The 27,045-nt window shown below is 47.8% G+C and overlaps 2 protein-coding genes across 2 annotated transcripts; one reads left to right on the plus strand and one right to left on the minus strand.

Annotated features, from left to right (window-relative positions):
* Nucleotides 1-363: 363 nt before the first annotated feature.
* Nucleotides 364-22,541, minus strand: LOC109881118 (striatin-4-like). The gene is made up of 18 exons (XM_031795286.1): nucleotides 21,864-22,541; nucleotides 15,415-15,518; nucleotides 15,251-15,321; nucleotides 14,652-14,730; nucleotides 12,787-12,981; nucleotides 12,393-12,576; nucleotides 12,130-12,289; nucleotides 11,318-11,413; nucleotides 10,787-10,905; nucleotides 10,153-10,328; nucleotides 9,815-9,862; nucleotides 9,549-9,670; nucleotides 8,744-8,911; nucleotides 8,527-8,667; nucleotides 6,582-6,680; nucleotides 6,343-6,429; nucleotides 5,943-6,146; nucleotides 364-5,828 (listed from the first exon to the last, which is right to left on the minus strand). The coding sequence occupies exons 1-17, from the start codon at nucleotides 22,539-22,541 to the stop codon at nucleotides 5,977-5,979; spliced, it is 2,697 nt and encodes an 898-aa protein (XP_031651146.1). The 3' UTR covers nucleotides 364-5,828; nucleotides 5,943-5,976.
* On the plus strand, nucleotides 22,392-25,192 carry LOC109881121 (fukutin-related protein-like). Its single transcript, XM_020473274.2, has 2 exons — nucleotides 22,392-22,647; nucleotides 23,260-25,192. Exon 2 carries the CDS (start codon nucleotides 23,414-23,416, stop codon nucleotides 25,019-25,021), a length of 1,608 nt encoding a protein of 535 aa, XP_020328863.2. The 5' UTR covers nucleotides 22,392-22,647; nucleotides 23,260-23,413; the 3' UTR covers nucleotides 25,022-25,192.
* The last annotated feature ends 1,853 nt before the right edge of the window (nucleotides 25,193-27,045 follow it).

The raw sequence follows: 27,045 nt of genomic DNA on the forward strand, positions 1-27,045 counted from the left end.
ATACAAAAAAAAAACACCAGAAAACAGCCAAAAAGAGTACAACCAGGTCAAGATTTTACACTATGATTTGATGTTCAATATTTCTTTTGAAAAACTTTATTTTAAGGAATAGTTTCACGATATTAAAATGTGAGTTCAGTTCACATAACAGGGTTGAACTTAAAATGAGGGCCAGGTTGTTTTTTGTTTAGTTTTTTATCTAAAAATGAATCACAAATAAACAATAATCTTTAGAAATGACTTTGTCAAAGCAACAAAATAACTAGGGCTTTACAATGCTGAAACCTTGGGAGAAATGTTGGGGTTAAGTGGGTTTAAATCCTAGAAGTCTCAGATGGTGCACAGAGGGACATGTCAAAATGATGAATTTTGGCATTTTAGCAAGACTTTATTCATACATTGTTTTTGCATTTTCCATGTGGTCTATATCACAAGGGCACTTCATTTAATAACAGGCTTTAAAAATTCCATTTTGGCGTAAAATGTCTAATTAAAATGTCAAAAGGGACTCATTTTGAGGAACAACCCTACTATGTTTCTATACAAGGAACATATGAGGGAAGCCCTGGATCATTAACATGTAGTTATACAGCAAAGAATGACAGTTGATAAGAAATAATGAATGACAATATTGCTCTCAAATTCACTGTACAAAATCGCTTCTTTTTTCATTTTTCTTTAATGACATACAACACGAGACCCGCAAAGTAAACAAAACCAAAGGAGGAAAATCTGTCATTTGATACAAGCTAAAAATGCAGTTCAAAAAATATATATAATAAAACAAACTCAATAAAAAGCAGGTCTCTTATCCCTTGTAGTTAGAAATTGTTTGAATGCAGCTTAATATGATATACAAAATATCACACAGTGATAAGTTGCTATAAAAAAAATAAAAACACAAAGAAACGAGTCCTTTACCTTGGCCTCAGACTGATCACTTTTCGATGTTTTCAGTTTTTTTGGTCATTTTTCAGATTTGTTAACCTTTTTTTATTTTTTTAAACAAGGTATACATTGTCATTATCAATCACAAGCAAGTTCTAAGCCTAGCAAAGAATAATGATTTCACTTATGATACTACAGTATTCTTCCATAATAATTATAATCAAAAGGGGGGAAAAAGCAACAAATAAAAAATAAAAATGGACATGTACACCACATAACGGCAGCTCTAGTCTCTTATCATTTACAGTCATTTTTATTTTCCTCTCGCTTTGTTTCATTTGTCACATTGATTTGTCTGTTCTCAGAAGAGGGACATATTTGAGCGTCTCGGGACCAGTCTATAGCTCAATGCTGCAGACGTACATGTAGACTGACTGACACAAAGACACTGAGTGCAGAGTTCATCCAACAAACTCATGCCGTCTCAATATTTACGTGAAGAGAGGAGAAATGCCAGTGAGACACTTCAGGTGTCTGGTTTCCGCGATAGCGATGGAATTTAGGTTTACAAGTTTTTAACAATCCATCGTTCCTACAACGCCCGAAGATGTTAACATGCGTTTCCCAAAACACATCGCAGAAAGAACGTTCGCCAAGTGCGTCGTTGGAGCAGGTGTCAATACTGGTAGGATCGAAAGAAAGGCAGCACTGCTCTCGGATCAGTTCTGTCTATTCATATCTTACTTTAACATTATAATAATTTCACAATACTGACAACGGATCAGCTCCTAGAGAGATTATCACCTAATGGCTGCAAATATTGAGGCGGCATATTCTAATGCTTACACAATAATAATGCACAAATCAGAGATTTGGCATATCATTGCACACATTACATATCATGAAATGTATCGAGGTAAAAATTGCACAGTAGGCTAGCCAGCAAACTAGAACTCAATTGATTGAGCATGAAATTGATTTGAATCTGATTTAAATAAACAGGCCTATATACAGTGCCTTCAGACTTTTTCCAATGTTATGGATTAAATAAAGAAAAATCCTCAGCAATCTACACACAATACTCCATAATGAGAAAGCAAAAACAGGTTTAGACATTTTAGCAAATGTATTAAATATAAAAAACTGAAGAAACATCCTGTTTCCATTGATCATCATTGAGATGTTTCTACAACTTGATTGGAGTCCACCTGTGGTAAATTCAATTGATTGGGCATGATTTGGAAAGGCACACACACCTCTCTATATAAAAAGGTCCCACAGTTGACAGTGCATGTAAGAACAAAAACCAAGTCATGAGGTCGAAGGAATTGTCTGTAGAGTTCCGAGACAGAATTGTGTTGAGGCACAGATCTGGGGAAGGGTACAAAAAAAATTATGCGGCATTGAAGGTCCCGAACACCACCGTGGCCTCCATCATTCTTAAATGGAAGAAGTTTGTAACCACCAGGACTCTTCCTAGAGCTGGCCGCCCGGCCAAACTACGGTGAAGCATGGTGGTGGCAGCTGTGGGAAAGTTTTTCAATGGCAGGGAGGCTAGTCAGGATTAAATTAAAGATGAATGGAGCAAAAGTACAGAGAGAGATCCTTGATGAAAACCTGCTCCAGAGCGCTCAGGACCTCAGACAGGACAACGTAGGAGTGGCTTTGGGACAAGTCTCTGAATGTCCTTGAGTGGCCCACAGCCATAGCCCAAAACTCCCCAAATACACGTGTGCCAAGCTTGTAGCGTCATACAACAAGACTCAAGGCTGTAATCGCTGCAAAAGGTGCTTCAACAAAGAACTGAGTAAAGGGTCTGAATACTTATGTAAATGGTGATATTTCAGGTTTTTTTAACCTGTTTTTGCTTAGTCAATTATGGGATATTGTGTGTAGATTGATGAGGGGGGGAAAAAACGATTTAATCAATTATAGAATCAGGCTGTAACCTAACAAAGTATGGAAGAAGCCAAGGGGTCTGAATACTTTTCCCAGAGGCACTGTATGTAGCCTATATACATACGCCTATTGTCTGTATTTATATTTGTTTTTGTCCGTCTGCTCCCCACAGTCAACTCAGTTTGTATTTTGGAACCTTATAGTTTTGCAACAATCGCAAGGACATTGGCAACTTTGTATTTGTAGCAGTCAACTACGTTCTTAAGTTATCTGCGTTCACAGAGACAGATAAACATCTTGATTCTATGTTTAGCTGAGACCTTCTGTTTAGTGTATAAAGTGACGAGGAAGGGTAAAAAATATATATATTTTTTAAAAAGCATCTAACGACTCACTCCGCTGTTCTGAGGCAGTCGGGAAAATAATGAGCGTTTTCAAATGCAACTTTAGTAACAACGGTTTTGGACGAGACTGACTTGTAATGACCAAAATTACACCCTGCAGTCAATTTTGACAGTAGAATACGTGTTTCTGACTCATGTAGGCCATTTTCAAAAACGAGAAGTTGCTTTTTTTTTTAGGGTCAGTCGCTCTTTAAGATGCTTTTGGGAAACTGGGCCCTGGTCTCCACAGCCACACTAAGACACAGCTGAGCTACAGATAACCCCTTGGTCTAGTCTTGGGGTCTAGTGCAGCTGATGTAGTGCAGCATATAACCAACAATGTGGGTGATTGACAACTGTGTTCTATATTTATCCTCTCAACAACAAAGCATTACAGCATACAATGTGCCACAGGAGCACTTTAGGCATTCTCTCTGCCTCGTCACATCCAATACATCTGAAACCATCATGTTTTAGCAAACACATGAAGCTGACATGTACTAAACCAAGCCCGCAGACACCTGTCTGGCTAGACCACAGAGTGTTTTCCCATAAGGTCTTGCAGTGGAGAGGAAAACGTTGACCTCTGTCATTTCTCGGATCCCTGTAGTGACCCTGTTGCATGTACTGTAGTTGGTTAAAGTTGACCTTAAACCACAGATCTAGGATCAGATAACCATAGCCACAATTCTGGCTTTAACCATTAAGGAGATTAAGAAATATCTGATCTGGAATCAGTGGTTAGGGACGACTTCTACCCTGTCCCTCTGGCGTGTGAGAGGGGTTGATTAGTAGGTTTGGGGGCAGCTCAGGGCCAGTTACCGATTGACATGGTGCTACTGGACCATTAATTCTTTACTGCCCTGCTCTGCCCTGGCCTGGTGGAACCATGTTTCCACAGCCAGAGATCTGCCCGTAGGGCTCCCTCTGCCTCCACCCCGGAAAGTTCAAAAAAATAAACCGGCTACCTAACGACATCACCCCTGATCTCTGACCGATATGTCCAGTCTTTAGCGGTCGCCCGCGGCTCAGAGTGGCGTCGCACTTTGTCCACGCTTGTTTTCCCTTCCAGGAAAAAAACAGGAACAATAATCCAAGCCCAAAGTGACTGCTTGGTGAACAGACACCAACCCTGTCTAGTTCAGTATTTGTCGGAGGCCAATGTAAGGGGGGCTAAGGGTTAGGTAGTGTTTGTTCTTGTTTCCCCTCCATAGGGGAACGGGAGAGGAAGGAGGGCTCTTTATGTGCCTTTTGTTCCTATATCCTGGGGGCAATTTCCCCTGCTGGCTCCATTGACACTGGAGAGAGGCCAGTTTCCCACTATGAGGACTCGCACCAAAACCAGAAACCTAACAGCTATTTCAATGGATAATATGTTTCCAAGCGCAAGCCTAAATAAATACACCGGCACGAAGGACCATTTTGACTTGATGCCAACTTAAGGAAGGGAGAATACAGGACGCCATATTGGGAGTAGTGTCACTTTCTCTCAACGTCAACCGTTTCAGTCAGAGGTCTCCACTGTGGCATCATCTCCACAAACCAGCTATCCTGATGAAATGACAAAGGCCAACACACACACACACACACACACACACACACACACAAATATAAAAGGAAACCAGTAGAAAAAAGTGTCTGCTTAGCATAGCGTGTTCGTCTTCTTATGAGATAAAAAAAAATGACCCATACAGTATCTCAACACAAACAGATGGCGTGGCTGGAGAGTGACGCATGATACAAGCCATTTCATGCTACTGTTGATGACAAATATCCCAGTGAGACAAAGAGTACTCCACACACACACACACCTCGAATGCAAACATGTCCCTGATTCAGACTCGGACTGACGAGATCTTAGCACCAAAGATTAAACAAGTGCAACACACACACACACACCCATTTCCTATCAAACTTGATTCTACTGAAATGGATGACCGTACAATTACCGGACAGACAAACACTAAGACATAGTGTCTCGGCGATGAGGCTGAAATTAAAGCTGTTTGTCCAACACTGGCTAGGAGAAGACTCCACACACACACACACACACAAACTAAAACCCTCAGAAGCCTTTGGAATGAAATGCATTGTGACCCCACACTGTATTGCAGTAGACAACGGCTAACACAGTCACTTGATGGGGACTGGACTCTACTGTAGTCAGGTACTTATGTGTGTTAGTAACTGGTGAGCTAAGCTTTTTATATATATATTTTAAACATAAAAAAAAAGACAGTTTCAAACTGAATGTTAATCCGCGTGTGTGTGGGTACGCGTCACTAATTGTAGTAGGTGATGCATCGGCATGTGTAGTGATCAATGTCAACGCGCACACTGCCTTAATTAGAACCATGAGTGGACTGTAAAGGTAGAAATGAACAGTGTAGTAAACTGACCTAAGAAACCGAGCAGCCAGATAAGTCGTTAGAAAAGCAGTATGGTTAGTATTGCAACAAGTTAGTGAGGCATCATGGGACAGCTAGAGAACTGTGGGTAATAGTGTCCTGTTGGCGATGACCCAGCCAGTGGGGTGCAGGACACAGTCTCGTGTGTGTGTGTGTGTGTGTGTGTGTAACTGTGAAATTGCGTGTGTAGGCAGGTGAGGTTTGTCCATTGTAGTCATCACTCTCCTCTGGCCAAGTTGTGTTTGTCGGGCTGTAATGAAAAGAAGGGACAAGTCATATAAGCAGAAAGTGTAAAGAATTGTAAGATAAAGCACACACACTCTCTCTCTCTCTCTCTCTCTATCTCTGTACCCTAGTGTCTCACCAAGGAGGATGATGGTCCCCGTCTGTGCCTCCTCTCAGACGAAGATCTTGGCGAGTGCGTCGGCGCCGGCCGAGGCGATGAAGGGCTGCGAGGGGTGGAAGGCCACGTCGTGAATGGCCTCGTCGTGCTTCTTCCTGTGGGCCGTGATCTCCTGCACACACGTCCTGTTGTCCAGCATCCACAGACGCACCGAACAGTCATGGCCTGCAGGGGGAAGCGGAGAGCACAGTTACGAGTGCGCGGAATCGTCAACGATATGTGGATAGAAACAAAACAGTGTTCCTTAATCCTGGTCCTGGGAACCAGGATACACCCCCAGGTGTGTGGTGCTAGAGGCCAAAAATCAAATCAAATGCAGACTTTTTGCCCCTCAGTTCCAATTACAAGTCAGGGTACTCACTGCCAGAGATGAGGTAAGTGCCTTTGGGGTCCGTGGTCAGACAGGTGACAGCATCCAGGTGTGCCACCATGGAGTGGATCACTTTTCCTGGTAACACACGCAGGTGGGCATTACATTTCATTAAAATGGTCAAAGAAAGTAACGTGGCTATGGGCTAGTTCGACCCAGATGAAACAGATGAGGCCTAACTCTGGCGTAGTTACAGAAAGGTAGGATTTGGCAGTGGACAGGGGGCTGACCTGTCTTGTTGTCCAGATAGCGGATAGTGCGGTTCTCGTGTGCGGTGATGGAGATGGGCTCAGAAGGGTGGCTGACCACACAGTTAATCAGCTTACTGCCTGCAGGGGGCGACACACACAGATCAGCTCACAGACACACACAGACCAGTATTGGAGGGAGATCCTCCTGGCTTCTCTTATTAAGGAAGAGAGGCACAGAATTATACATTTTTCTATATATATATATATATATATATATATATATATATATATATATATATATATATATATACACTTTTCCCAGTCTGTGGTAAATTCCCTCTCCCCGCATGGTTACGAACGCACCATGACACTGCATCCTTCAGTGCCAGATACGCACTTGTGACACTCATAAAGGTCTACATACAAATAAAATCTGAAAATACCTTTATATATATATTATATATATATATATATATAATATATATAGATATATATATATATAATATATATATATATATATATATATATAAAAAGGTATTTTCAGATTTGATTGAACAGAGAGAGGATGACAGTGGGGAAAGACGAGAGAGGTTGCATCCTAGGGCAGTATGCCTGATTTGAACCTATGCCGACTAGGGGTGTAAGGGTACACGTATTCGTACCCGAACCGCTCGCTACAGGGACTTCGGTTCGGTCCGCACTGTGAAACCGAATGAATATGTCTAAAAATGTAAAAACACTAGTCCTATAGGGTATGCCGACGCTGCATTGTAGGCCGATGCCTCTTGGGTAAATCTAAGTTGTCAAAAAACGATGTAAGCCATTCCGTTAGAACACCTGGAGCCTATGTGCACGTTGTCATCAAAATTCTAATCATAAACTGTCATTCTCTGAGGATACTCCATCATTTGTTAAAATCTCCCATTTGAGGAAAATGTTGGTTTCATAGTAGATTACAGCAGCGATGGACAGGGAGTTGTGGATAAAACGCTAACAGTATGTCGCCACGTGAAACGAGAATAGCTGCCAACACCTCAAATATGTTGCCACATTTACGCCGACGTCAAACCAAACCAAAGAAATTACAAGAGCTAGGCTATGTTCATATTTTTGGGGGTTTTAGTCTTTGGTTTATAGCCGCGGATATGCGTCCAGTCGGTGGTTGAGAATAGGGTGTTTCGGCACCTCGTTACAAACTTCCCTCTTGCACCCATTTTAGCAAACAGCTAGTACCCGCTCTCTATAAGACAAAGTTTACAATGAATTAGCCGATGCACCCTGGGTTGAACGTGCCTAAAAGTGGCAGCCCATTACATTAACCCCAGAGTGGGAGATGCACTGTGCTTACAGACCTTCAATGAGAGTCACAAGTGCACTGAAGGAGGCGGCGTCATGGTGCGTTCGTAACCATGAGGGGGGAGGGAATTTACCACACACGACTGGGAAAAGTCCACTTGAAATGGCACACCAACTGGTAATTACTAGTGGGGAACTCGTCTATAATCCTGTTCTTCCCACATGGTGACCTCTGACAACATCGACTAAGGAAATGCCCTCTATAACAGCATTTTCGCCAGTTAAACGCAACAACAAAACAAGATTTATAAAAGCAATCTATAATTGTGTTTTTTCTTTACTGTATAATTTGTTTAAAAGCATGATAGCTGTCCTTTTTAGTTTATGGTTGGCGCAGCTTGTTGGCCATTTGCCAATCTGCGTTTTTCAACGAGTTCAAATCACACGAATGCATCCAACTGGCATTTACAACCTCACAGCTGGTAAATTCCCACCTCCCACGCGGTTACGAACGCAGCATCAGAGTGGAAACCTGAGAGGCCCAAACATAACGATCCGGTCACAACAGACAACGCCAAGAAACAGTCGCTGAACACCCCTGGCCAACACCGTACACATGCACTACCGCTCGACCAGCCAGGTCACAGGAAGCATTCTGACAGTATTAAAGCAGGCCCTTAGGTCTCACCGTCCTTGGTGCCGGTCTCCAGGACCATGATGCTCTGCTCTGTGTTGAGGTCATAGAGCAGCGTCTCGCCGCCGTCGAATGACACCACCGCCTGGTCGGGGTCAGAGTTCACAAAGGCCACCGAGGTGGGTGTTCCGTGCTCTGAGCGGGGAGGGAGAGAGAGTTAAGATATCACACACACAAAAACACACAAACATACACAGACACACACACTCACCTTTCTCCTTGTTGAAGACGGAGAGACAGGGGGCAGAGTTCTGGGGTGCCCAGATGCGAACGGTCCCGTCTGCAGAGCAGGAGGCCAGCCGATGGTGGTGGGCAGAGTACGTCAGACCCCACACTGAGTCCTCATGACCCGACAACACACTGCTCTCTATGGCCGGGTCTACACAACAAAAGAGACACGCACAAATGGATTCTACAACGTGATGAAACTTTGTTGCTCCTTGCTGAAACAAGCAAGGTGTTTTTTACGTGAAAAATAATGACTTTTATTCTGGTTAACTGGTGACACTCTCTGTGATTTATTTAGAATTCAAGGCACACTTAACCAACGTGGCTACCACAGCATTCTGCAGCGATACGCCATCCCATCTGGTTTGCGTGGGACTATCATTTGTTTTTCAACAGGACAATGACACAAAACACACCTCCAGGCTGTGTAAGGGCTATTCTGACCAAGAAGGAGAGTGATGGAGCGCTGCATCAGATGACCTGGCATCCACAATCACCCGACCTCAACCCAAGAAAAGTGAAAACCCCTGTCCTAGGCAATGCCCCCTCCCTGCAGCAGCACAAAATGTGCGTCTGACCGTGGTCATTTGGCTGACCAATAGCCGCCATCCAAAAGTCCTTGACCGCCACAGCCCTAATGTCAGTCAATGTGTTTTTTCACGGAGATGATACTTGATCATGTGTGATCTACGGACTCAGAGCTGAATACGTTAGGTGGGGATAAACCTGGCTAGTCCTGACTGGTAGACTGGAAGCAAAAAAAGGTCAGACAGGGGTCAGGGGCTGACCGTAGTTGTCGTAGGGATCCACGTTGATGTCAGGGATCTTCCAGCAGCGCACGGTTCCATCCAGACCCCCGCTGTAGCACGAGTCTCCGTCCTTTCCCATTGCCAGAGACAGAACAGCACCACTGTACACACACACACACACACACACACACACACGATTACACAAAGATGAGCTATTAACCCAGAAACACCCCGAAACACATGATAGTTGCAACAAATGTGTGTTTGCATGCATGAGGGTGTATGTGTGTGTGGTCTGAGCTCACCTGTGGGCTCTGAAGGTGTAGATGGGTTCAACGTCCAGCGCTGCATTTCTGTGGAGGCCAAAAACAACATCCATTTACACATTACAGCAGGGTTATAGCAAACTACCAGACCCCATTCAGTTTCTTTCCCACTCCTGGGCCTGTATTCATAAAGCATCTCAGAGTAGAAGTGAGCGCTGATCTGGGATCAGTTATGCCTTTTTAAAATCACAATGAAGATGACAACATGGATAGGAGGGATCTGATCCTGGATCAGCATTCCGACTTTATGATTACACGCTCTGAAGACAGGCCCTGATATTGGCGTGTTGTGGTCCTGCTATTCCTTAGGCTCTTACTTCTTGGAGTGTATGGCCTTGTTGAGGTTCCACAGCTTCAGGGTTCCGTCCTCGGAGGCTGTGAGTAGAACGGCTTGGCTGGGGTGGAACGTCAACGCTCTGATGGCATCAAAGTGGCTGCGCAGCGTGAAGCGAGGGTTCCACGTCTTCTTGAACTCCTCCCGGTTATCTTGTAGCTGCACACAGGTGTCAGAGCGTTGGTGGGGTGTATTCATTTAGCAGCAGATAACTTTTTTTTAAATGACTCAACTCAGATAAAGTACGTAAAAAAGATAATTGAGACAAATATTTATAAAATCATCTTTGAAAATAAACAACATCCAACATACAGACTAGACAGCCAGGGAGAATGACTCAACTCAGATAAAGTACGTAAAAAAGATAATTGAGACAAATATTTATAAAATCATCTTTGAAAATAAACAACATCCAACATACAGACTAGACAGCCAGGGAGAAACTAAAATTCCCCAAATGTCATTGCACGGGGCCCCCATTGATTTTGTTATTATGTTTGAGTCACTCAGAGAGCATTGAAATTGGCTTTAAAACGGAAATGTCTTCTCTCAGCCCCCCCCCCCCACGTAATCTTTTAATAGGAGAAACACTGTCGTATGTGCGTTCAAGTACTCACATCCACAGTGAGGTCGTTGTCGTTGGCGACGGTGAGGTCAGCCAGCTCCCCCAGGTTCATGTCTCCGCCCCCGACGGCGTCCAGGATGAAGACGTCGGAGGAAAAACCCAGAGCGCCACCTTTAAGGAGTGGAGGAAGAACGTCTCTCAATGCTAAAGCCACGACCACATCAACCACCATCTGATCAAAAACACATCCCTTCCCCCCTTTTTCCAATACGAAAACAATTACCTCTTCAGAGCAGTATCCCTTTAGACGAGAGAGAGAGAGAGAGAGAGAGAGAGAGAGAGAGAGAGAGAGAGAGAGAGAGAGAGAGAGAGAGAGAGAGAGAGAGAGAGAGTGAGAGAGAGTGAGAGAGAGTGAGAGAGCTACTCTGGTATTTGGTATTTTATTAGGATCCCCATTATCTGTTGCGAAAGAAGCAGCTACTCCTCCTGGCATCCACACAGAACATGACATAATACAGGATACTGTAGAACACTTGGCACAGCCAGACAGGGAGAGAGTTTTGGGGCTCGGCTGTTGTCTTACCTTCCCCGGAGCGAGACTGTCCCAAAACAGAGGGGGGCGGGGAGGGTTTGGGGGGGAAGTCCGACATCAAGCCCTGTAACTTGTTCCTGCGGTTCTCTGAACCAGGCCAGAGGAGAGAGACACAACACACACAGTCATGCAGAGAGAGAGAGAGAGAGAGAGAGAGAGAGAGAGAGAGAGAGAGAGAGACAACACAGTCATGCAGAGAGAGAGAGAGACAACATAGTCATGCAGAGAGAGAGAGAGAGAGAGAGAGAGAACACAGTCATGCAGAGAGAGAGAGAGAGAGAGAACACAGTCATGCAGAGAGAGAGAGAGAGAGAGAGAGAGAGAGAGAGAGAGAGAACACACAGTCATGCAGAGAGAGAGAGAGAGACAGACAGACAAAGAGAAGTAAAGGGTGAAAGAACACATGGCCATGCACACAGAAGGAGATGATGAGCGAACAGAGAAACAGAAAGAGAGAAACCCACAAACAAACGAAGACACACGGACCGAGAGACAGGCCACGAGGCAGATAAAGAGAGAAAGTAGACAGACACCAAACAGCATGCGTTATGCCAACAGAACACATTGCCTCAGATCGAGAGAGAGACACGTGGATGACAAAGTCAAACAACAAATGTGATAGAGACACACAGACAATGGTTCACCATAGACAATGGTTTATTGGCAGTAGAGGTGAGTGTACAGAACATATAACTCCCTAGAAAGAGAGAGAGGGACAGACAGACAGACAGACAGAAAAAGAAGACAGACAGAAAGCTTGACAGACAGGTGTGGTTGAGGCGGTTGCTATGATGACGGCGTACCTAACTCCCGGCCGTCCCCTGAGATCCGGGCCTCTCCCGCCCCCTCCCCCTCCTCCCCTGATCCCAGGAAGTCAAACTCGCTCAGGGCATCCTCCGAGTCGTCTTCATCCTCCTCCTCATCATCAGGGTCCAGGTCTGTGGTCGTGGGCTCAGTCCCCATCTACACACACACACACAGAGAGAGAAGACCTTTAATACACTCTCTCTCACACACACGGGGGTATAATTACACACACACACACACACTTTGCCGTGATCGGAACCTTAACGCGAGGCTTCTTGTTCTTGTTGCGCTGCCCGTCTATACGGTCCGTGCCCATGCCCTGGAAGTCATCTTCCTCATCACTGTCGTCCTCATCGTCATCCTGGCAGCCGTGTAGGAAGGGGATCTTATCCAGCACGGAACCACCCAGGCGCTCCTTAGAATCATCCTTCCCCGCCGCGTTCCTACCGACACACACACACACATCAGCGGCAACACACAACTCCCAACAACAATACTGACAGTTATAGGAATTTGACAAAGAATATGCAATACACCAACACAGACAGAGTACTGATCAACTTCACAGTGACTACCATGGAGACAAGCTTCCATTCATCACTGTCCACAGCACCCTACACCCAGGACAGGGCTGTGCGTGTTGGGGGTCTCACCTCTTGATCTGCTCCTCTATCTGTCTGATGAGGAGTGACTCCCCCCCTGCCAGGGGCTCGGGGTCCGGGGCGGGCTGCTGCTCGCTGCTGGCCGGGGTGCCGTTAGCCTCGGGGCTGGTACGACCCAGCAGGGAGCGCACGCGCTTCGAACGCATGTCCAGGATGGTGTCCGAGTAGCCCACCTCCTCCAGGTACCTACACACACACACACACACACACCGAACACACACACACACGATCAGCCTCTTCATTCAGACTCAACAGTTTGATTAAAGGTGTTGAGGAGAGTGCCGCTCTCGCTACGAGGAAGAAGCCTTGCTCTCGCTACGGGGAGGAGGCCTTGCTCTCGCTACGAGGAAGAAGCCTTGCTCTCGCTACGGGGAGGAGGCCTTGCTCTCGCTACGAGGAAGAAGCCTTGCTCTCGCTACGAGGAAGAGGCCTTGCTCTCGCTACGGGGAAGAAGCCTTGCTCTCGCTACGGGGAGGAGGCCTTGCTCTCGCTACGGGGAGGAGGCCTTGCTCTCGCTACGGGGAGGAGGCCTTGCTCTCGCTACGAGGAAGAAGCCTTGCTCTCGCTACGGGGAGGAGGCCTTGCTCTCGCTACGAGGAAGAAGCCTTGCTCTCGCTACGGGGAAGAGGCCTTGCTCTCGCTACGGGGAAGAAGCCTTGCTCTCGCTACGGGGAGGAGGCCTTGCTCTCGCTACGGGGAGGAGGCCTTGCTCTCGCTACGGGGAGGAGGCCTTGCTCTCGCTACGGGGAGGAGGCCTTGCTCTCGCTACGGGGAGGAGGCCTTGCTCTCGCTACGGGGAGGAGGCCTTGCTCTCGCTACGGGGAAGAAGCCTTGCTCTCGCTACGGGGAGGAAGCCTTGCTCTCGCTACGGGGAGGAGGCCTTGCTCTCGCTACGAGGAAGAAGCCTTGCTCTCGCTACGGGGAGGAAGCCTTGCTCTCGCTACGGGGAGGAGGCCTTGCTCTCGCTACGGGGAAGAAGCCTTGCTCTCGCTACGGGGAGGAGGCCTTGCTCTCGCTACGGGGAGGAGGCCTTGCTCTCGCTACGGGAGGAGGCCTTGCTCTCGCTACGGGGAGGAGGCCTTGCTCTCGCTACGGGGAGGAAACCTTGCTCTCGCTACGGGGAGGAGGCCTTGCTCTCGCTACGGGGAGGAGGCCTTGCTCTCGCTACGGGGAGGAGGCCTTGCTCTCGCTACGGGGAGGCCTTGCTCTCGCTACGGGGAGGAGGCCTTGCTCTCGCTACGGGGAGGAGGCCTTGCTCTCGCTACGGGGAGGAGGCCTTGCTCTCGCTACGGGGAGGAGGCCTTGCTCTCGCTACGGGGAGGAGGCCTTGCTCTCGCTACGGGGAGGAGGCCTTGCTCTCGCTACGAGGAAGAAGCCTTACTCTCGCTACGAGGAAGAAGCCTTGCTCTCGCTACGGGGAGGAAGCCTTGCTCTCGCTACGAGGAAGAAGCCTTGCTCTCGCTACGGGGAGGAGGCCTTGCTCTCGCTACGAGGAGGAGGCCTTGCTCTCGCTACGGGGAGGAGGCCTTGCTCTCGCTACGGGGAGGAGGCCTTGCTCTCGCTACGGGGAGGAGGCCTTGCTCTCGCTACGGGGAGGAGGCCTTGCTCTCGCTACGGGGAGGAAGCCTTGCTCTCGCTACGGGGAGGAGGCCTTGCTCTCGCTACGGGGAGGAGGCCTTGCTCTCGCTACGGGGAGGAGGCCTTGCTCTCGCTACGGGGAGGAGGCCTTGCTCTCGCTACGGGGAGGAAGCCTTGCTCTCGCTACGGGGAGGAAGCCTTGCTCTCGCTACGGGGAGGAAGCCTTGCTCCAGCTACGGGGAGGAAGCCTTGCTCCCGCTATGGGGAGAAAGCCTTACTTGCGCAGTAGCTGACGGCCCTCCTTCCAGGACATCTGATTGGCTGGCTCAGATTCAGACTCTGTTGGCCCATTAGGCACTGTGGGGTACAGGACAAGTCAATTAGAGGAGGAAGCGCCGATATAACAGAAGGAACCACCAGAGAAACACTTACAGCTCCACACACACACACACACACACACACACACACACACATTTCAATGGTGAAAACGTGGAAACAGAATCATAAGGAAGTTACTAGTTCTGCTTTAGAATGCATTAGATCTAGGCTACATTGTGAACCAATCATTAGACCATCCGAGAGGGTCCAATCCGGCCCGTTGGTGGTTTGAGTGAAAAAATGATATTTCATGTTTTTGTGTGTTAATATAATTTCTAAAGACCAAAACAGAAATTAGTAGAATTGATAAAGGACCTATATTCGTACAGTTTCTTGACTGTGTCCAACTCGCTAACAATCACAGAAATGAAAGGTAGAAAGTCAGGGAGCATCAAATTTTCTTGAAGACCGAATGCGCCCCCCGGGGCAAAATGAGTTTGACACCCCTGGCCTAGAGCATACGTAGAGTCTACATAAGGTCATCATAGAGCCTGCATACCTTGTTCTGCCTCTGGTTTCTTCTCCCCTGGGCTCTGGTCACTGCCTGTCTTCAGCTTCTGGTGTTTGGACCTGCAGAGAGAGGAAGAACCACAAGATGGCAGTGTTACCCAAGCCTTACACTGTGTGTGTGTGTGTGTGTCTGTGTGCGTGCGTGCGTCTGACCTCTCTTGTTTAAGGGCGTACTCCAACATCTTAATCCGCCTGACCAGGTCCTGCTTCATGTTCTCCTGCCCCTTCCTCTCGCCCTGCAGGAACGTCACCTGAGCCTGCGCGCGCACACACGCACAGGTCAAGCATATGAGCACACACACACACACACACACACACACACACACACACACACACGCACACACACAAACATTACTGAGCATGCCACATCCCAGGCGAAGTTTGTTTGGACCACTCAAACAAATACAACATACAGTGCAGAAATACACCGGGCTAAGTAGCGGGTTGTGGACGGAGTGGCGTTCTGTATTTAGAACTTCTTCTGACCAGCAAACCCAGACATCTGGAGGGGGGAAACCATTGTGAGGAGAGAAGTGCGTGTGTGTGGTCCAATCGCTCTTCCCGGGCCCCAGAAAAGCCGAGCAGTCTAAAAATGCCGCCGGCACGTCTACAATGGCGGTCTGCACGAGGTCGAACGCCAGCGAGACCTTACGGCTGGGATACGCAAACCGTACTCGCCCAAACACGAAGAATGTGACGGTGCTACTGCAAACAGAAACGACCTCTGCTGATGACGCATCGCTTTGAGTGCAGCACCTCCCGTGCGTTTCAGATTGAACTGTTCTATCTGGTTTAGCAGCAGCTACATGTCACGCCTACAGACTCCCGGTACTAAAATAGACCTGAAGGGCACTATGCTCAGAGCTGTGTCCGTCTGGGGATAGCAGAGGAGCGGCCAAGCCGGGTAGTGAAGGTAGCTACCAGGTAGATGCACTGTGTTGGGTGCAGCCATTTTTCTAACGCTTTGTACACGCACACACACACACCCGCACCGGTCTTCTTTACACACACTTCTTTGGAGTGTCCCTTTCATCCCAGATAAGCATCAGTCATCTCTCCCACTGTCCCTGACATTCCTGGAAATATATATTCCCACTTCTGTCTCCACTGGCACCCTGCAATCTGACATGGCTTTACTTGCCGTGTTTGTGTGTTTGTGTGTGTGTGTGTGTGTGCCTGTTGTGCTGTGGTACAGTGTACGCACAGGAGGAGCACGTCATCTGTCCATGTCAGAGTACCATTACGATCCATGAACATCGCGTCCCCTCCCTGTCTGAACAACAGGATCTTGTCCAATCCAGGGGCCCCGTTTTAAACACGCACCTTTCCTTCCTTCCTTCCTTCCTTCCTTGCTGGAAGAGCTGGACTGCGGACAGAAATAAGGTGGGAATTGAACTTCACCCGGGCCATCCAATCATATACAGATCAGCAAGGACCTCATGGGAGGGAGGGATGATGCATTTCAACAGTATTGGAGTAGATCCTGAGTCTGGAAGTGTGGCCAGTAGAGGTGAGAGAAGGAGCCATTTAGTTCACTCTGATGACTTCCCTACAGATCAGTGATCTGTGATCAAACCCACATCAAAAGTTCAAGCATATACACTAATATATATATATATATATATATATATATACATACACACACACACATATTTGGACCACCCCTTCAAATGAGTGGATTTGGCTATTTCAGCTGACAGGTGTATAAAATTGAGCACACAGCCATGCAATCTCCATAGACAAAAGAAATGGCAGTAGAATGGCCTTACTGACTTACTGACTTTCAATGTGGCACCGTCATAGGATGCCACCATTCCAACAAGCAAATTCTTCACATTTCTGCCCGGCTAGAGCTGCTTCAGTCAACTGTAAGTGTTTGATGGAAGTGGAAATGTATAGGAGCAATAAGGACACAACCGCAAAGTGGTAGGCCACAAGTTCACAGAACAGGACTGACGAAGTGCATAGCGTGTAAAAATTGGCTGTCCTCAGTTGCAACACTCAATACCGAGTTCCAAACTGCCTCTGGAAGCAACTTCAGCACAAGAACTGTTCCTCGGGAGCTTCGTGAAATGGGTTTCCATGGCCGAGCAGCCGCACACAAGCCTAAGTTCACCATGCACAACGCCAAGTGTCGGCTGGAGTGGTGTAAAGTTCGCAGCCATTGGACTCTGGAGCAGTGGAATCGCGCTTCACAATCTGGCAGCGAGGTCCAATGTCAGGTTGGTGGTGTGCCGAGATTGGTGGTGTTGAAGAAACTGACTGACGTGCACAGAGCCCTGACCTTAACCCCATCAAAACACCTTTGGGATGAATGGGAACGCCGACTGTGAGCCAGGCCTAATCGTTGCACAACATCAGTGCCTGACCCCACTAACGCTCTTAGTGCAGCAATGTTCCAGCATCTGGTGGAAAGCCTTCCCAGAAGAGAGGAGGCTGCTCCAGCAGTTTTAATCGTTTTAGTGTAGACTCTAGTGTAGTGGACTGGATCCTTGACTGTCTTACTAGCAGAACCCAGAGGGTGAGGTTGCATGGGAGCCTGGCAGGGAAGCGGTCATTCTCAACAGGCTCACCCCAGGGTTGTGTCCTCGCCCCACCTCTATATCCTGCACACTGATGAGTGCCATAGCCAGTACAAGAACCAGCACACCCTAAAGTTTGCGGACGACTCAGAAATAGTCCGTCTGCTTCATGCCGATGAAACTAGCCCCGGGGCCTGTTGAGGAGTTTGTTCATTGGTGCCACGGCGGTTTCCTAAAACTGAATGTGACAAAAACCAAAAGATATGTGTATCGACTTCAGGTGTCAACTCCCTACCTCTCAGAACACTATCCTTATGGCCAAGGTGGTAGACACCGTAGCCAATTATAAGTACCTTGGGACCATGATTGATGATCAATTGAGCTTTGAGTCCAACACTGACATGATGTGCGAGAAGTACCAGCGACACCTTTTTTTTGTCTCAGGAAACGGGCAAAAGTTCCAGGTTGACAGGACCTTGAAGACTCCCTTTTATAAAGCGTACATTGAGTCGGTCCTACCATTTTCTTTGATCTCTTGGCATGGTAACCTTGGCACTAGCTAGGATAGTAAAAGTGTTAAGATCACAGCAGTCCAGCAGAGTTGTCTGTCTGACCTGTACAGCAGACTAGTGCTGAGGAAGTTAGAATCTATCCTGTCTGGCAGCGCCCGCCCCCGACACCAGGAGTTCCATGTCCTACCCTCTGGCTCCCGGGTGTAGATTCCCCCAACTGTTAAGACTAACAGGTACAAGTGCTAATTTACCTTTGACCCCTACGGCCATTGGCCTCATGAATACAGGGACGAGGTTAGTCTGTCCTAACTAGTTTTATCGCCTTGGTTGTCATTACATGGGCCGATGATGCTAATGCGGTCAGCATTTTTTTATCCGCACATTTGAATGATGTTGACGTGACATTTTGGAGAATGTGCACAGCGCACTTTACTTACCTTCTATGTAGGCCGTACTTTACACGATTGCTGCTGCTAATGGTTGATCATGAGCAATGTTATATTGATATTGACGGCTGCCAACCCATGACTCATGCACTAGCATTGTATGTACGTCTACGTACTCCTTGGTGCCAAAAACCAATTGCCCTCGGGGACAAATTAAGTCACAACATGAACCAAAAGAAACAGCTGTGACCTGTAATATAAAAGGCATCAACTATGTTATAAACATGCCTGTTGAACACTGGCACATAAACCAACAACAGTCTTAGCACAAAGATAGGCTAAAGAACTACCTTTCTGAGTAAAAACACTACAGCACTCTCTGTATGGCTCTCTCAGAAGTTGGCCTGCTGAGGAGTTCTGACTGGCGCATTTCATCAGTCAGCCACCCCCGCCCCCACCGCTGAACAGGGTCAAGGGCAGCTCTTCCTCTCCTTTACCTCTATGTCATCCTCCATCCCTCTGGGACCCATCAGCCAACAAGTAGAGCAGAGGACTTTTCTGGGACAGGGAACTGGAGAGAGTGTGTGTGTGTGTGTGTGTGTGAGCGCTTAAGTTGTGCAAAAAGTCCACTTGTGTGCATGTGTGCCTTTGCGTGTGTCAGTGTGGGAAAGAAAGGCCAAATGAAGTGTGAGAGAGCCCAGAAGTGTGCGAGGGGCGAGCGAAGCACAGTACTGTACATACGCGTGTCATGCATGAGAGCACTGGGCATTTCATTAGAGCTGAGAGAAGGACACTACGGGCCCCACTTAACATGCCCCAGCAGGAAGTGGTGTCATCTGGGTCACCACTAGTCGGAGTGCCACTGTTCTTGAGTGTCAACGGCTACAAAGCGCTCTGTCCTTCCATTTATGGCAAGTAGCAACTGTGGCGCAACTGCGATCGCAACGTTGAAATCTAATCTGACATTTACGAGCCAGCTAGGAATGCTGTAGGTCCTTGATCAGCACCGACTGTACTAAGCCTAATGAAGTAGGACACCGGATTTAGAGACTCTTTTCTCTACAGACTCAGCAGGAGTATATTCAGATATTCAGTAGAGAAATGACTTTGTTTGATTTGGACCCCCTCTACAGTTCTACAGGACAGATATAGCCTGACAGAGGTGAGAGGCCTGCGGGTTTTATAGCAGTATCCCTCGTCCTCGCTTTCTTAAAGGAATCACTGATCTTACCTGACCGGATAGGATTAAGCCAGGGCTGCCTCCACATATCTTTGACCTATCCCCGGTCATGCAAGATCAGTGATGAATAACAGGGCCCAGAGCTGTGCCACCTGCCTGTCTGTTCCCTGGCATGGCCTGCTGGCTGTGGTCACATGGCCCTGTGGTTCTGCTCTGGGGACGTCACACCTGGCCCACCCTTCGCGGGGGTCAATGACAACCGGATGCATCTGGTTTTCAGAGAAATTGAGAGAAAGAGCCCATGACGTGACCTACGCTTTTGGGCGTCAACAAGGTGACACTGAACTGGATTGGTTAAACAGTGCAGAAGAAAAATATATATTGTCAGGACCAGAAAGAAACGTTACGTTAGGTCACACCTGGCCTAGCCAACTGCTCAGCCCAGCCCTGCCACAGCCTGGCTGTCACAGGAGACAGAGTGCCACACAGGTGTTCCCGTTTAACGACACGATTCAGCCCTAAAAAAGATACCACTGGCACACCATACACACCCTGTCAATGTCACATACGCACACAGTCACATGGCAGGGAAGGCCAATGTTTTCCACACACCAGGCAGTCATCAATCAACTTTTGGTTTGAGACAGAGCACTAGCCAAGAGGAAACTGTAGGCTATTATTCTGTATAGTATTGTGTGTTCTATGTGTATGTTCATGGAGGCTGTGTGTGTGTGTGTGTGTGTGTGTGTGTATGTGTGTGTGTGTGTGTGTGTTCGCCACAGGGCTTTCCCTATTTTAGCAGCCACTGGTGTCCTCTTATGTAAACTGCTGGGCTACTGTTTGAACAGGGCACCCAAACACACACACACACACACACTCTCTCTCTCTCTCTCTCTCTCTCTCGGCCCGAGTTCTGCTGCTAATTGAGCCTGTGAAAACCAGACCACACACAGTAATCCTTCCCAGTAAGACTCTAGTGGTGGTGGTGACATACTTCTGACTTCAATCCCCCACACTGCTATAAGATCAGCATGGCCAGTTTGTTATGGTTCATCCATATTACATAAAGTTCCTACTTCTAACTAGGCTATAGCCTATAGGGTACAGTGAGCGGGAGAGTGAAATACACTGACAGCAGTGGAATGGTATTGCTTTTCTACACAGACCTTTAGGCTACTGTAAATAATCAAGCAAACTCGTATTTCATCAGCTCATGTTCATTCAGCATCATTATAATTAAACGTGCTGACAGGAGAAAGGCCACGTGATGGGGAAAGCAATCCATTTAAAAAACGCTTTGCACTCCCCAGGCAGGCATGAGTGTACATGTGAACGTGTGTAAACGGCGGAAGAACCGCATTACGTCATCGGTCTTTTTAGTGTGTGTGTGTGGATTTACAGACGAATCACTGAATCCCTGTTGTAATTGACAGTGAGTCACGTGACCCACCGTAATCTCGCAGAGAGAAAAATAGAAACCATGATGGGGTTGAAGAACAGCGGAGTCCAACCATCTGGCGTTAATTACCGTTGGGGCAACTCTACAAAGCCTATTGACACCGCCACCTGTGTGATCCGCTATAATTAGACAATGTGGACTATATGTCTGGCTGCGTTGGGATCAGCGTGTGGCTCAACAGTGACTGCGCCTCAATGTGAAACACACGGATAATTGAGCGTCCTGTGATTGATGCTGTACATGAAATAAATCCACAACCCAGTGTTTTAGACTAGTCAAGAACGGTGACATTTTTTTGGAACCCCCAAATATTGGGTTTGCTTTGATCACACAAAAAAACTTTAGAACTGCTATCCAGGAGCATAGGGGTGAATAGGTTCGCGATTATGTGGACAGTAATTCTGTCCGATTGGGGAAAGTATTGAGGAGCGATCGTGACTTCTGTGGGATGTTGGCAATGCTAGGCTAGCTTTTTTCTCAATCGTAACTAGCTAGTAATACATAGTCTACACAGCTATTGCTTGATGATAACACTATAATTACCCTGAGTTCATCTCGCTCGGCTTCCCAACGATATTTCTCGGTCTGGAAGCGTCCCCATTCGAACTGGATAAAGTGCAAGATCCCGGGAAGCGATAGGCCTGCGTCGCCGTCTTGTGGTTCTCGAGGCTGCGACGATCCAGCCATCGCTGCCGCTGCTGCTGTTGTCGCCTGCCCGAGCACTGATTTCGGCCCGTTCGGGTTGCGCCCCACGCCGCTGCCTCCAGAGTTCTGGTTCGTTCCCCCTGCTACTCCGCCGGATCTTTCCGCCTCCATTTTAGCGCTTTGAGCTTTCGCCAGGACAGGGAGGTGGGGAAAACAAGCAGCAATAACAACAACAACCCCGTCCCTCACAAACCCAGCACTAACGCTCGACCCTTCTTTCTTCCTCTCTAGCCTAAAGAGTAAATGCAAGAACTCCAGTGGAGGAACGGTGCCAAAAAATGAGCTAAGAGCAAATCTACTACAGGGGGGGGGGGGGTCGTTTTTTTCCCTCCTCTCTCCTGTTACAGTAACCAGGGACGTCGCTTCCTGCCATATTGTGATCTCACGCAAGCTTCCGGTGGTCGTTTCCGAAACAGCAAAGCAAGGGTATAATGTTACAGACCGCGGTGTTGATAATAATCTAAAACTCCCAGTGTATGAACACTTCCTTAGTTTATTTGTCAGTATAACATTCATATTTTACACTGTCAGTAAGCGCTATTGCACAGGTGGTGTCTCCGTGTTTGTGCTTGCCACCTTTCCACACAGCGAGCGAATTCGATGTAACGCTCCGCGCATTATGGTTTGTATGCTGTTTCATTCTAACGAGTTGGAGAATGTTAGGCAATATAACGGGGAGAACGTGATTCACATTGGAAGACAAACGAGTCCTGCATATGAAGCGTTTATAGGGGTCATTTTGTGGGGTGGTCTTTATGAAATGATGGAGAATGGTTGCATAGAAGCCATGCAGTATAGGTGTAGTCTACTGTCAGCATTAAATTGACAGCATAAAAAGTACATTGCATGATGCAGACACAGTTCTAGGTACTGGAAATGTGGTAGTATTGCTGTAGAAATACTTGACAGCCTACAGTAGCAATTCTAGAAGGGAGCATAGGCCTATACTTACACGGAGCATCAATTTGGAGCATCAATTTGAAGCATCTCTGTGGCTCATTTTGGCTGTAATTTATAGTTACGGTTACAATCTAGGTCAAAGTATTGGCCGAAGAGAACTAGGGCAATCCAGTCCATGTATGGGAGACACACTGCACCTAGTCCCTTGACGTTTGAATATAATGTAATAAACTAGACTACAGCCTCTAGAGCCTATCACAGCCATCTGAAGTGCTTTAGAAACCCTTTTTTTTAAGGACTCATTTTATATTCCTGTGTTTTCTGTGTATTTCAGCTATTCCAGCAGCTGGCCATTACTCTTCCGATGCACATAGGCTGTAGCTCTTTACCGATGGGGTCCTGATGTTTATGGACAGGCTTTCTGAATAGAGAGCTCCATCCTATACCTTCTCCTTTCCCTGAGCCAGACGAGCGCAGCAAGAGGTGCCATGCGGGTGAGTTTCTGCCAGGGCCTTCTGACTGGAGCCATCGCTCTGAACCTGCTCATCCTCTACTATGTGTCCCAAGCCCAGCAGCAGATTATGGAGAAACGCCGGGACCCAGGAAGGGGCTCCAGGAAGGCTGCCTTACCTGCTTCCGGGCTGGAGGGCAGCATGGGGGGCCTGGTAGGGGTTGGTGCGGGGATGGTTGGCGCTGGAGGTGTCGGGGGAGAGGGGAGCAGCCACGGCCCTCGTGTGACTGTCCTCCTACGGGAGTTTGAGAATTTTGAGAACTACGTCGGTGATGTGGCACGCTCCTTCCTGCACCAGAGACCTGAGCTGCCCTTCCTGGCTGTGTCTGACACCCCGCCCTACCCCCCTCTGTCTCTCCCCGAGGGGGCCCGTCTCCTGGTGCTCTCCCCCAGCCCCGAGCAGCCTCCGCAGGCCCACCGGCCAGAGTTCCACGTTCAGACAGAGTTTGTGCTGCTGGTGCCTGACGGGGTGGAGCTGGAGCAGGGCCGGGCTGTGGAGAGGCTGATCCGGGAGCTGGAGGGGGAGGGTGGGGGGCCCGTGAGGCTGGTGGCTTCCCCAGTGTTGGCACGCTCGACCGTTCAGTGCCTGCACCTGCGGGTCAGCCTTAGAGAGTGGACGGCCACCTATTCCACAGCGGCGTCTGGGACCAGTGGTAGCGTGTGTACAGCCCTTCAGGGGGACGTGGTGGTCCTCATCCGCTCTGAGGACCTCTTCAACCTGTCTGTCCCACTGGGGAGGCCCCTGCTGCCCTCACTCTTTATCCAGACCTCCCTGCATGGCTGGAAGGTCAAGCTCCTGGAGAGCCCCTGCTTCTCCCCCAGCCACCGGCCTCTCTTCAGCTCAGCCCACAACCAGTGGAAGGCAGACAGCCATCTGAAGGAGGCCACTAGCCAGCTGATGAGGAACTTTGGGCTGAAGCGTCTGCTACTGGCTGATGGGAAGGAGCAGTGGCACGGCTGTGGGAAGGAGACGGAGCGTTGCTTCGGTACGGTCCGGGACGACACCCCTGAGTACCTGTACCTGGAGCGCTGGACACCTCCCTGCTGCCTGCACGCCCTCCGCGAGACCACCAAGTATGTGATCAACATCCTGGAGAGCTCCGGGGTGCGCTACTGGCTGGAAGGAGGCTCCCTGCTGGGGGCGGCCCGCCAGCAGGACATCATCCCCTGGGACTATGATGTGGACCTGGGCATCTACCTGGAGGACGTGCCCAACTGTGACTACCTGAAGAACCTGGACTCTGGTTCTCTGGTGGATGCTAACGGCTATGTGTGGGAGCGGGCAGTGGAGGGGGACTTCTATCGGGTGCAATACAGCGAGGCTAACCACCTCCATGTGGACCTGTGGCCCTTCTACCCGCGGAACGGCGTCATGACCAAAGACACGTGGATGGAGCACAAGCAGGATATGGAGTTCCCCGAGCACTTCCTGCAGCCGCTGGTGCCGATGCCTTTCGCCGGCATCACCACCTACGGCCCGAACAACCACCGTACCTTCCTGGAGCTCAAGTTTGGGGAGGGGGTCATCGAGAACCCCCAGTACCCCAACCCTGCCAAGAAGAGGCTGGATAGGAGCCGGCTGTGAGGGAGGGGTGTGGCTGGGACCTTTGGAGCTTTCATGTGGCCCTACAAAAGTACAAAACGATTCGAGCCACAACCCAAAACATATACAGTTGAAGTCGGAAGTTTACATACACCTTAGCCAAATACATTTAAACTCAGTTTTTCACAATTCCTGACATTTAATCCGAGTAAAAAATCCCTGTCTCAGGTCCGTTAGGATCACCACTTTTTTGTAAGAATGTGAAATGTCAGAATAATAGCAGAGATAATTATTTATTACAGCTTTTATTTCTTTCTTCAGATTCCCAGTGGGTCAGAAGTTTACATACACTCAATTAGTATTTGGTAGCATTGCCTTTAAATTGTTTAACTTGGGTCAAACATTTCAGGTAGCCTTCCACAAGCTTCCCACAATAAGTTGGGTGAATTTTGGCCCATTCCTCCTGACAGCTGGTGTAACTGAGTCAGGTTTGTAGGCCTCCTTGCTTGCACACGCTTTTTCAGTTCTGCCCACAAATGTTCTATAGGCTTGAGGATAGGGCTTTGTGATGGCCACTCCAATACCTTGACTTTGTTGTCCTTAAGCCATTTTGCCACAACTTTGGAAGTATGCTTGGGGTCAATGTCCATTTGGAAGACCAAGCTTTAACCTCCTGACTGATGTCTTGAGATGTTGTTTCAATATATCCACATCATTTTCTCTTCTCATGATGCCATCTATTTTGTGAAGTGCACCAGTCCCTCCTGCAGCAAAGCACCCCCTCAACATGATGCTGCCACCCCCGTGCTTCACGGTTGGATTGGTGTTCTTTGGCTTGCAAGCCTCCACATGTTTCCTTCAAACATAACAATGGTCATTATGGCCAAACAGTTCTATTTTTAGACCAGAGGACATTTCTCCAAAAAGTACGATCTTTGTCCCTGTGTGCAGTTGCAAACCGTAGTCTGGCTTTTTATGGTGGTTTTGGAGCAGTGTGTTCTTCCTTGCTGAGCGGCCTTTCAGGTTATGTCGTAATATGGATATGGATATAGATACTTTTGTACCTGTTTCCTCCAGCATCTTCACAAGATCCTTTGCTGTTGTTCTGGGATTGAGCTGCACTTTTCGCACCAAAGTACGTTCATCTCTAGGAGACAGAACGCTTCTCCTTCCTGAGCGGTATGACGGCTGCGTGGTTCCATGGTGTTTATACTTGCGTACTATTGTTTGTACAGATGAACGTGGTACCTTCAGGCGTTTGGAAATTGCTCCCAAGGATGAACCAGACTTGTGGAGGTCTACAATTATTTTTCTGAGGTCTTGGCTGATTTCTTTGGATTTTCCCATGATGTCAAGCAAAGAGGCACTGAGTTTGAAGGTAGGCCTTGAAATAAATCCACACTTCCAATTGACTCAAATGATGTCAATTAGCCTATCAGAAGCTTCTAAATCCATGACATAATTTTCTGGAATTTTCCAAGCTGTTTAAAGGCACAGTCAACTTAGTATATGTAAACTTCTGACCCACTGGAATTGTGCTACAGTGAATTATAAGTGAAATAATCTGTCTGTAAACAATTGTTGGAAAAATTACTTGTCATGTACAAAGTAGATGTCCTAACCGACTTGCCAAAACTATAGTTTGTTAACAAGAAATGTGTGGAGTGGTTGAAAAACAAGTTTTAATGACTCCAACCTAAGTGTATGTAAACTTCTGACTTCAACTGTACCTACATGACAGGTCAATTGGAGACTCCTTGCAGAGGTCCATTATTCTGTATAAGCGGTAAGTTAAGTATAGAGACAAAGTATTTACACATTCAAAACGGTATTCTGGTGCACATCATTTTCCGGTACATACATGACCAGGTATTTAGTAAGAAATGACATGGTAAAATGGTAATTACACAGTAATTATATCAATTATTTTCAATCTTTTTGGGGGGGTACCATTAAGTACAAGGTGGTTATCAATTGTTTTGATTTTTCTTTTAAAATAGTACCAGGAAGTATTAGCTATTATTACCACATAGTTTCCTAGTCATTTTCAGGTGCTCAAAGTGCTA

The sequence above is a fragment of the Oncorhynchus kisutch genome, linkage group LG18, assembly GCF_002021735.2.
Source record: "Oncorhynchus kisutch isolate 150728-3 linkage group LG18, Okis_V2, whole genome shotgun sequence".
In the NCBI taxonomy this organism is placed as follows: domain Eukaryota; kingdom Metazoa; phylum Chordata; class Actinopteri; order Salmoniformes; family Salmonidae; genus Oncorhynchus; species Oncorhynchus kisutch.